We start from the raw sequence: 12560 nt of genomic DNA, 5'->3' as shown, positions 1-12560 counted from the left end.
AAATTGATTCGAAATCACACAAATGACAATCAGAGACCGCCCCTGAGATAAATAACCAAACTCTATTTGTGGGACACCAACACCAAAATAAAAGGAGACCATGAAAACACAAGGAGACCACCACTTGAGATAAATGACCAAACACTATTTGTTGGACGCCAACACCAAAATCAAAGGAGACCACGGAAACGCAAGGAGACTACCACTGTATAAGAAACTAAAAAACAAGGAGAATAAATGAAGGAATTTAAATCATGCCACGTTAGAAATGAGATTTGTGTACTTTATCATTTTTCACGTCACCATGTCAAGTTGTGATATGCCACACAGAGGCGTTTAACCTTTCACGCAAAATGTTTGTAATTAAGTGGAGAATCTCATTATTAAAAGTAATGCTTCAAAATTTTGAAATATTTTTATGAATATTTATTTTTTTAAAGCCATTAAAACATGTGTGACATTCTTCGGCCTTTGAAAAAAAAGGCCATTCAAGATGAGGAAATAGATAAATGTTTGAGATAATGAGATGAAAAAAATAGAACAAATACCTTAATCTGTATACATTATTATTGGTATAAGTTTATACACGATCAAATAATTAAATTTTTTAAAATTACTATTATAAAAAATCAACAGTATTAGTATACATGATAGTTTATGATTATATACTACAAAAAATCTAAACAGATGACCGATGGATTTTAGTTAATTAATCACAAATAGCTCTAATCAGACCCAAAAAATTAGGCTGATAAAACAAATTAGATCATCCAAGCAAACCTCTTAAACCCTTTTTTTTCTTAATTTTATGGAACAAGTTGGAATTTCAACTCTTCTGTCAGAGGATGATTGTGGTTCGAATAAGTATCACGAAAAAAGAGATGGATTAAATGTTTTAAGTAACTTTGTTCCTCGAAATATTTACTTTATTTCTTCTGTCAAATAATTTTTTAAATTTAATTAAATTTTATAAAACTCACTTAAAAGGTGAAATTTGTATAATTTTATTTAAAAATTTATTTTAAACAATTAGTAATTTTGTTTATTTTTTAAAAAAACTCGTCAACTTGTTTAGGACTTAATATTCGCACAAGTATACTTTATGCCATTATTCTTTTAGGTTCATTTAACCCAATTCTACCGTACTAAAAAAATTCGTGTCTGACGACAATCACAATAAAAACTCAAAAGAAGTTAGTTCACCAAGATTCCCGAAATCAGACCCACGGACCAGCCCAGCCTACGATTCCTGGCAGCTAAGATGTTCTTGTTTTGATAAGGCAATCTTTCAATTGGATTGTAAAATTTGAACCTAACTAAATCAAATATTGAAAACAATAAAAATTATTGTTATTAAACTTGAACATATAGTTTGCAATACTTGCATACACTAAAAAAAATATTTATATGCATAAATTATGTGAATATCTTCTGCAGTCTCTATCCTCAAGGTTGGTATAAAATAGGTAGACGTAGGACTCATGGTAAGAGATTAATTTGTTTAGTTACACGTATATATACTTCGTTTTGTATGCGATTTTATGATTTAATATCTTTGAAGAGTTATTTTTCTTATAATTATTATCTAAAACTGAATAAGAAAGAAGTAGTTGACGTTACTTAAATAGTAAGTACCTAATTAAATTGATTAGGACAGAAAGAATGATGCAGTGAGAAGTGGGTGGGTACCTGTTTTACGCGTTGAAAAATATGATGATTTAGCAATTGGGCCATTTAGTTTGGGAAAAAAACAGGAGAAGTGATGTGAAACAAGTTCCCTTGTATTTCTGGGACCTCAACGCACTCACCTGGCTCCCACTTTATTCTTCTACGCGTTCGAATATGTTCTTTTCACTTTCCACTTTTCAACGCCCTCCACTCCTTTCTTAAGCTCTTCTACTCAGAAAACCCGAATATGATTAAGCTCTTCTACTTGAATTTGACTTAAAGCTAAGATGATCGTTGTCAATATATAGACAACCAACTACTCGCAACTTCAAACTGCTGTTATTACCTTACCTACTACCTCTTTTTCTTTCCTTTCACTTTGTTCTTTCCTTTCTTATTTTGACTTTTGAGACCTCAGACTCCGAATGGAACGTGGGGTTCTTGATGGTATCATCAATAAGCTGCTCGAAGTCAGAGGCAGACCCGGCAAGCAGGTGCAACTTTCTGAGCCTGAAATCAAGCAGCTTTGTCTTGTCTCCAGGGATATCTTCTCCAACCAGCCCAACCTCTTGGAACTCGACGCACCACTCAAGATCTGTGGTACTTTTCTTTTCTTTCCCCCTCGACCACATGTTTCTATTTCTTGCTCAATTTTATTTTTCTATGATCGTCTCAATTTTATGATCTTCTGTATGACAAAAAACAAGTTAAAGCTATGGGATAATTCTTTTAGTACAAAACAAATCAGTTATGGTGTGTTATTATTGAATTGGAGATCAAATTTGATGTATCTTGCTCTTAATTAAGTTCATTCACATCAAGTCTGCTCAGATAAAATCACTAGATTCAATCACGGAATCCAAAGTATTAAAATAAGACCTCTCGATAGTAAGGGAACAAAAGTTCATACTTAGAACCACTTTTCTACTCCACAGACAATGTCAATGTTCCGATTCTAAGTCCATTGAAATAACATCGTTGAGATTAATCACCACATCTAAGATTTTTTCCATTTTATAGTTCGGAGTTTGATCACAATTTTTTTCTTAAAAGGTTTCTTATAGGGTTAAGGGAGAAAGATGTATTTAGATTACTCTTGACCTCAACTCCTAAATGATGTGAGATTATTGGGTGTACTAGAACAACCCCCCATTGAGGACTAAGAAAATGAGGATTGTGAAGGACTAAGGGAATGATGATTCGTACTTTTCTATCCCCACAAACAACGTCAATGTTGTTCCAATCTCAAATTCGTTGAGAGAGTATTGTTAGGGTCAATCATTGCCTTCTGGGTATTGCCTATTTTGGGAGCTCAAAGTTTCATCACATTTTTGTTCTTAAAAGGCACATTGGAAGGTTAAGAGAGGAATGCATATTTAAATTGCTATTGACCTTGACCTATGAAGTTTTGACACAATGTGGAGGCTCCGTTTTCGTGCTTCGGACACATCTTCGACACAGGCACATCGCGGATGCATGAACGACGCGGTGTTTGATATACCTATTTGAGCCAGATACAAACTTGTTCTTAGACACGTCAGAGATGACACAGTCCACCCCCTTATACACGTCCCTCACACAAAAAGCATTCATGAATCCATTCTAATTAAAAAAGTAAATATAAATAGAGAAATGAGGAACAAATAATATATCTCACTCTTAACATCCTGTTTCAGGAAGAAGATCAAGTAATCTTAACATCCCCGATGATCAAGTAATCTTAACATTCCATTTTAGGTGAAAGATCAAGTGCATATACACTCTATAAGTTACACAAAAATTATAGAAGAGGGAAGAAAAAAGAAAGAAAAAACCTATGTTGTGTTGAGTTGCATCACCGTGAGCACAGTATTGTTGAGTTGCAGGCTTGTAATAAACAAAGAAGAAAAGCAAAGAAAGAAGCAAAAGGGGGAAGAAGGAAAATAAGTAGTGAGCGAAAATTTTAGAAGCGGGAACCAATGAGTGCAAATTTGAGAAGCACTTTCTAGAGGAGAATAATAACCGAAGGTAAGGAAAATTTTAAAATAATTTTTTTATTAAATACAAACAATAGAGTGTCTTTAAATTGAAATGACAAAACAAGTCTTAGAATAAAAGGTGGTAAAATGGGTCATCCCGACCTATTTTGGTTTGACCTGTCGTTGTCGTTGGCGTGTTGACTCTCCAAGATTGTGCAGGCTGAAAATAGTAACCCGCCCTATCACAGGACGAGTTGATAGGTTGGCGGGCTGGTCTGCCACTTTTCAATTTTTTTCTTTTTATGTAATTTTTTTAGATCTATTTACTTGATTATAATCATTGATATAACTTTTTGTACAATAAAAATACAAGAAAGAGAAATAAAATTAAATCAAATTTTAATATTCTAATGAAAGAAGGTTTAATACCTAACAAATTAAAGTAGTTATCAACAATACTTCAATGAATCAAATGATGTATAAAGAAATTAATTTAAATAAACAATTTTTATTCCAAAAGCATGAGAGTCCTCTTTAAAAATGCCAAAAATAAAAATGCAGGTTGGCCCCGCCTACCACCTCTCAGGTTAGTGGGTTAGACAGGTCAGACCAATACATGTTGGCGGGTTCAAAAAGGTAACCTGTCTCACCTAAATGATAGTGGGTCGTCCTGGCTGGTTTTGTCAACCCTACTTACAATTGTGAAAGCAATAAAACATTAACCAGTTTGTTGATGCTAAACATGAGTGATTCACTATAAGAAAATCGTGAAATAGAAACCAATTATAGAGACAAAAAATAATCAGTTGTTATAGTGACTAAATAGAGATCATTTTAGAGACTAAAAAAAATTTGGTTTCTAAATTAGTTTCTATTATTGTTAAATAGTTTCTAAATTAATATCTAATTAGCTACCAAGGTTTTAACTACCAATTATTTATATTTTAAATTTGGTAGCAAAAACTTTGGTAGCTAATTAGATACCAATTTAAAAACCATTTAACAATAATATAAACTAATTTAGAAACCAAAAGTTTTTTTAGTTTCTAAAATGGTATCTAATTTAGTTAATATAACAACTAATTATTTTTTGTCTCTAAAATTGGTTTTTATTTCATGATTTTCTTGTAGTGATTTAATGCACCCCTATAAAAAATGATATTTATATATTTATTAGATTAATTTATTATATTGATTAACTTATTATACTTTACAATTTTGAAAACGTTAATATTTATGAAATTATTATATATAATAAGGAGAAAAATCAACATTTTATAGTGAAAAATCAACATTTATTTTATCTTTACAAATATAGTGATTGAGACCATCAAATTGATCTTATTTAGCAAGAAATCTTTATTATAAAAAGTGCATTTTCTTATGAAGTCAGGACTTCTAATTGATATATACGTCAGCATATAAAAAAATTGAGAAAAAAAAGTAACTTAGAAAATCTTTCAAACAATCTATAAGAAACTCATGGAATCATATATATATATATATGAAAATGGTTAATGATGAGTGGAGTGATCTTAAAAAGAAAAAAACAGTTATAAATTTTATGGCTTTGAATAGATGTGGTCTGCACAACTCTTTCTTTTCTTATATTGTTAGGGGTGTGTATCATCTGAAACTTTGGTCTTTAAGTGAATCGTGTAGTCTGTGAAGCTACCTCTGTCTTCACTAAAATGGGATAAGGCTTGGTTATTATTATTGTTGATAATGTTGACTTTGATGAGGTTGTTGTTGATAAGGTTGTGTTTGTCTGACCTTTCCTAGACCTCAGAATTCTTGTCCATTCATGTTTGATATATTAATATCTTGCGTACCTAAAAATACGATTTTCTATTAGATTCTTTAGATTGCTTCATATTTTATCATATTGAACTAAAAGAGACCCTTCCCTTGAGAGAGGTATGCTAAATTGTTAAATTCTATTTTAGGGATGTTAATTTGTCTCTTCTTATTCTGTTAAAGTGATTGCTTCATAGAAGTTTGGTGTGTTAATTGACAGGGTTAGAGATAGCAACATAGTTGGGATTCTTCCTCTATTGTGATGCCTTTGCTCGTCTTACTTTTTAAAAATAGAAGTGTGCTAAATTCAACTGAGGTTTTCTCATAACCTACTGCATCAAGCTTTATCTAAGTCAGGATTTATTATAGAATGAATAAGAATCTTTCAAGATACTTAATTATCTTCACAAGGACTTTAACAAAGCAAAACATTTGTGTGTGGATTTGTTTATTATGGAAACCAAAACTCGTCAATTGTAGTAGCAAATGTCTCACATATTTTCACTTGTAAATACTGAAACATGAATTTGTTCCCTCTGCAACTCAAGTACCTTAATTTACTACGAGTTGAGAAGCATGTCTGCCGGTAAAGAAATTAATCCTAAACCATCACATGTCTATGGTTCTAACCGATGTCTACATAACACATTCAAATTGTACAATAAAGAATTAATAACATTTTCATTATATGACATACAAAAGATTAACAGGGGTTATAAAATAGTCCAAGACCATCTAATATTATCTTCTCCCGGTATAAACAAGTTCCGAAAGTAGTTAAAGTTTTTTACTGCTATACAACCTATGAAATTTATACTGAAATAATTTGCTGTTAAGCACTCATAAGTTATTGAGTAAAATTTCTATATCACTGTTTTTCTGGACATTGCTTGCATGATTTTCTCCATAATTCATTCTTCATTCTTGTCTTCTAGTTTCAACCCTCTAGTTTCTAATAATATATTGCTAGTTTAATAAAGCTTTTGTGGATGAGGTCGGAATTAATGATTTTAATCCTAGTTCATTCCAATCGATCATTGATTTTCAAAATGTCTCAAGTTTAAATCTATGGAGGTGCATTATACGTAACAAAAAATTGTCTATCTCATGTGCCAAAATACTTCAATCCCTGGGTGCATAAGCTAAAGTTCTATGCTTTCCAACTTTTCAAGTAGCTTCATGTGAAAATACTCCTCTACCTCCTACCTGTTACCTCTCATTTTCACCTTATATTCACTCCCTAACCAACTTACATTTTAGAACTGGTTCTCACTATTAAGAGAGGGAATATTATTCCAAATAGTAGTTCTATCTGTCACGCAGTCTAAATTTCCATGTTAACTGCTAGGCACTGTCTTCTTTTTAAATGATTTTACATCTAGGTGAACATTAGCATCCCGTATTGACAATAAGATTTGGAGTTTGGGCTAAAAGTTGTAGGTAACCATCGTGCATGACTTTTTATTTTTTGGTCCTGAATGAAATTCATATTTTGTTATTCAAGATTGAAACTGATATTTTGTTTCATTTCTGTGTTACCAGGAGATATCCATGGTCAATATTCTGACCTTCTGCGACTTTTTGAGTACGGTGGGTTGCCTCCTCGTTCTAATTACTTATTTTTAGGGGACTATGTTGATCGTGGGAAGCAAAGCTTGGAGACTATATGTCTCCTTCTGGCTTATAAAATAAAATATCCTAATAACTTCTTTCTTCTGAGGGGCAACCATGAATGTGCTTCTATAAACCGCATCTATGGATTTTATGATGAGTGTAAACGAAGATTCAATGTGAAGCTTTGGAAAGTGTTCACAGAATGCTTCAACTGTTTGCCAGTGGCAGCTCTAATTGATGAAAAAATACTCTGCATGCATGGTGGACTCTCTCCTGAGTTACACAATTTAAATCAGATAAAGAGTTTGCCGCGTCCTTCTGAAGTGCCCGAAACTGGTCTACTATGTGACCTCCTTTGGTCTGATCCTAGCAGTGACATTCGGGGTTGGGGAGAAAATGAACGTGGAGTTTCCTATACATTTGGTGTTGACAGGGTGACAGAATTCCTTCAGAAGCATGATCTTGATTTGATTTGCAGGGCCCATCAGGTTTCATATTCTTTTCCAATGTGTGATTATAATGCTGGAAATCCAAAATGTACAATATGCTGATTGTATATGTTCCATGTCACAGGTTGTGGAAGACGGATATGAATTCTTTGCTGACAGACAACTTGTAACTATCTTCTCGGCACCTAATTACTGTGGAGAGTTTGACAATGCTGGTGCAATGATGACTGTTGATGAGTCACTCGTTTGCTCTTTTCAAATATTGAAGCCTGTAGAAAAAAAGCCTAGTATATTTCGTTTTGGGAGCACTACCACAGTTAAGCCTAGTACTCCAACAAAAGCCAAGGTATTTTGATTCCTTGAATCCATTCCATACCTTGCAACTATTCAACAAAAAAGGGTAAATTAATGTAGCAGAAATTAATTTGAGTTTTAAGCATAGATATGTGCTGAAAACCTTGAGGAAATAGTTAAAACGTGACTATTAAGTAATATCAAGTTCAAGTATAAAACAGGATTCTTAAGGGCGGGGCATAACAATAACTTTTCTTCAGTGTATTAATGTATTCTAGCAGTGGAAATAGCCTTTCTGCTCACTTTGGATAAGGTTGTCTCCATGTAACCCTATAGACACCTAAATTTGTGGGAGCTTCATGCACTAATTTTTGTCAAAGGACTAAGTGAGTAATTTAGGTTAACGGCTGGTGCGGTATTAATGTTAGTCCCAAACCCAGTGTCTTTAGCTCATTGTATGTCACACTCAGATTCTTTGAACACGTTTGCTACGTCATAAATTCAAAGAATGTAGCTTTAGTTCCTTGGAAGATTAGAAATATATGGATCAAATATATAGAGTTTACAAAAAAATATGATTATTTTTGGTAAGCCATATTTACAGAGAAAGAATGGCAACTTTATGCAGATTTGTTAGCTCTCGTCTGACAGGAATTCAATGTGACTTCGGGTAGAGATAAATAACATGGACCAAAGACCACAAATCTATATTATGTTCATATTTTAGTTGTAACTTGTAAGTAATGTCTGGATTTCTCATAGAGGGAGTTGTCTATGTTTCATAATAAATAAGAAAAACTCCCTAATTATAATTATAAATTTAAATAGTTGATCTTTTCATGGATTTGGGATTACATAATGTATAGTGGAGCTGATGTCCCTTATCAAAAACAAAATTGAAACTTATGAAGATTCTTGTGTTTTATTCTTTTTGTAGCCAATAACAGAGCATGTCCTTGTCTATAAACCATTGAACAATATTTTGCGATATGTTTACAATCTTTCTTTTGTTTCCCTGCTCTTCCAGCAATCATTTTTTGGTGCTAAAGCATGACCTGATGAACGTGACTACAATTAGTAAATGTTTGGTACATTGGAAGAAGTGTTTGGTGCTCACTTTAGTGTGAGGAAGAATACAAGTATGAATATAATCCTTTAGGGATAGCTGAATGTCGATCTCCCTTGGTGTTATAGTGAATTAACCTTTGAATGTCATTTGGAAGTTATTTCACCATTGTCAATGTTGGCGCTTGGTTGGTTAGAATGTAAGTATTATATCCCTTTGCTTGTGGGATGAAAATAATGAGAAATGAAGAAATAAGATTTTGGCCAAATCACATGCTAAAACTTAGAAATATATTTTTCAAGTACACTGCATAAATCATTCTGTGTTTATACAGTCTGTGTGGATCATGCAGATGATGAATTGTAGATAACAGTAGGTTATACTTATGATGAGTTGTTTTCCAAGTTAGTTGCTAGCTGCTGCTCCATGCTGTATATATTGAAGCTTCTTCTAAATCACATAATACACATAAAGATATTCATAAACAAAGCTTATTTTGCAGTGAATTCAAAATAGCAGCAGTAGCAATATCAAAAAGATGTACGCTGATCACATTAAGCTGTTTCTTCCTATTCTTATTATAAAACACATTTTAAAATAAATTATTGATCTATTTTATAAGTTTTATACAACTTAATTTTTTTTTCTTGATTTATATCTATTAAATATTATGAGCATTTATGTTTTGTATTAATGAATGCTATGGAGAAAATGTTAAAATTTATTAATAATGAAAATTAATTTGATACTGAAAAATAAAAATTCAACTAAAATACTTTTTATAGATACGTGTTATTGTATTTGAAGTGTCTTAATTATATTAAAGACTAGAGGAATAATTTACTTTGTATAACTGGGAATGGAAAAGCTTGTTTATGCATGTTATAGAAATTAAAACTGCATCAATATTAGTCTGCAGATTCTCCCCTAAAGATTTATATATAAAAATAATATAATGACAAATTCTTCCTACACCTTATAAATTGTTACTTACATCTCATTCCTTTTTAAATTTCTAAGTTGTCTTCTATTCTATAAATGAATATTCAGAATTCAAAAAAATACATTCTGAAAATAAATTTGGAATAATTTTTATGTTTCAGAATGAAGCTTTAATATAAAATTCAAAATCTTATTCTGAAAATATAATTTGAAAACATAAAAAGTACATTTTAAAAAACAAAATCAAGAAATATATTTTATTTTAAAAAATCAATTCCAAAAAACAAAATTCAAAAATATATTTCAGAAAAAGATTCTGACAATTAAAAAAATATTTCTCGTAAACCTGCTCTTGGACAAGAATTAAGAAATATTCTGATATACATCCTTCTTTTATTTAAAAGTATTTTTGTCATTTTAGATAAAAAAAATGAGTGTAAATTCTAATTTGATCCGATGGAGGAAATAACTACCAAATATAAATAAAAGGGCTAATTTAGGATGAAACTTCTGTAATAGACCTTCAAATTCTCTAGTAGTTCATGGACTTTATTATAAAAAAGAAACTTTTTAGCACGAGATATCTCTTCATTTATTCAGCATCCTCGTTAAATTAGTTGAGTTTTTCAGTGTTTGAAATATATAAGATAGTTAGTCACGTTAAAAGAAAAAAATTACTTAAATTTTAAGCTACATTAAACGTCTAATTACATCTCCTGTTTTATTTATTTTATGTTAAAAGTATTCCAAATACTAAATTAGGTGTCATCAATTTTGATTTTGATTTTTTTAATCATTTAAACATATAAACTATTTACTAAATAGTTCAAACATGTGGTATTTCTTCCTGCACCTGCATCCCATCAATTAAGTGAAATGATCAAAATATCTTATTTGATTTTTCGTTTTTTCATAATATACTATGAAAAAATTATTCTGAAAAATACATTCCATAACATATATAATATGCTATAAAAAAATTATTCTGAAAAATGTTTCCTGAAAATATATTTTATGATTTTGGAAAATATGTTCCGAAAACATCAAAATGTTTTCGAATAAAGAAATTCAGAAACTATTTTAAAATAGAATTTTTTTTTTCAAAAATAATGTAGTAGAGGGAGAAATTTGTTGGAATTGAAGAAGAAACTCCCCCAAACTTGTCTCATAACTCTCCTCCATTAAAATTGGGCCTTCACGGCTATATATATATCCATATTAGAAAAAAAAAGCACATTTTATTAGTTGTTATTAGGGAGTTTCTGCCTGCACCTCTAAATTCTTTAAAATACCGAAAATATCCTTTCATAGTGTTGGATAATTCCGACATAGGGGTTTCATAAGCAAAAATTTTCTGGAATAGAGATTCCGTAAAATATCCTTTCTAAAACACATTTTCTTTTATTTCTAGATTGGTAAATCCGGAACTAATAAAATATATTTCGGGAAATATATTCCGAAAATATTCTGGAAAGAGCAATTCAAAATTCATGTTTTAAAGGGGTAAAATAGTTTTTTTTTAAAATGATAGGTGCAGGAATAAATTTGTTAGGGTGCAGGAAGAAACAGCCTAATTATTATTTTCTGGATCATTTCGACCTTTATCTAGTGATCCAAATGACTTCACCATCGCAATCACATCATTAAGGCTGATTGATAAATTTCAACCTAAAATTGTTTGCCTATATGTACTTCCTTCAGTGTGTGGTTGGAATGTTGTGAATTTTGAATTGTTTATTATTATATTAATTATAAATATTTGTTGTGTTATTTTAATTGATATTAATCATTTATGCTTATTATATGAGTGAGTTTATGACAAGATACACATTTGCTAAGTACTCGAACTAGGAGCTCTTGCTTTTGTCTGATTATTATAAAATTTCTTTCTACAACTAAATAATTTTCAATATTGGACGAAAAACTCTAACAGTAAGTAGAGATAAATTCTCATTCATTCGCTGAGAAAAAAAAATCTCATTCATTCCCTTGTTTGTAATTTCATGAGACAATAAGTATCAATTTTATTTTCTACATATGTTTTTTTTAATTATTATTGTGTGTTTATATATGTCATAATTGTGCGTCATTTTACTATTAAAATATATCCTATGTTTCTGAGGGTAAATATACACTTGATCTTAAATTCCAAATTCCAAATCTTTCTCTAAGTATGTTTAACTTACGTCCATTAATTATAATATAAAATTAAATAGTAATATAAATATTTTATATAATTACTTTTCTAAAATAATTTTAAAATCCATAATAATATAATGTATGTATTTAAAAAAATTATTTATTATAATTTTTAATTATATAAAAAAGAGTTCTTCGTTTCTTAGGATATCAATACTAGTTATTAAATAATTTTTTTGTGACAAACTTTTCTGTAGGATCCTAATAGTTAGGCAGAGAGAATCCCCTCAGTCGTTCTTAATGATTTTAGGAGGGGTAAGAAATATAATTTTTATCTCCTCTCTCTGATTGTTTTATCTAATTTTCCATCAAAGAAAGTTGAGAAAAACATGTAACAATATTGTATTATTTTTTTTCATTAAAAACTACAAGGTAAAAATGGTACTATGTAAATATGTCAGGTTTTGTATGGTTTTATTTGGATTTGTTTTGTTTTTTTAGATGGTTCAAAGATGTTTTGCAGTTAGACTGCTCATACCTTTTTGTATAAGGGTTGAATCACCCCTAAAGTACTTCTTATCTATATATATATTCTTGATTGCTAATAAAAAAAAATGTAGAAACAAAATGAGT

General features: G+C 30.5%; 1 protein-coding gene across 2 annotated transcripts; it reads left to right on the top strand.

Annotated features, from left to right (window-relative positions):
- The first annotated feature begins 1626 nt into the window (after positions 1-1626).
- LOC137817164 (serine/threonine-protein phosphatase PP1 isozyme 3) lies at positions 1627-9114 on the top strand. Of its 2 annotated transcripts, none has more exons than XM_068620414.1 (4): positions 1627-2268; positions 6966-7525; positions 7611-7832; positions 8808-9114. In XM_068620414.1, the coding sequence occupies exons 1-4, from the start codon at positions 2094-2096 to the stop codon at positions 8832-8834; spliced, it is 984 nt and encodes a 327-aa protein (XP_068476515.1). In that variant the 5' UTR covers positions 1627-2093; the 3' UTR covers positions 8835-9114. The 2 variants fall into 2 exon arrangements, with proteins under 2 accessions (XP_068476515.1, XP_068476516.1); XM_068620415.1 differs by having other exon boundaries at positions 1652-2268; positions 8409-9114.
- The last annotated feature ends 3446 nt before the right edge of the window (positions 9115-12560 follow it).

This window comes from Phaseolus vulgaris, chromosome 7 (genome assembly GCF_051622355.1).
Source record: "Phaseolus vulgaris cultivar YP4 chromosome 7, ASM5162235v1, whole genome shotgun sequence".
NCBI lineage: Eukaryota > Viridiplantae > Streptophyta > Magnoliopsida > Fabales > Fabaceae > Phaseolus > Phaseolus vulgaris.
The sequence above is the reverse complement of the archived record's forward strand: the minus strand, read 5'-3'. Positions and strand labels throughout refer to the sequence as shown.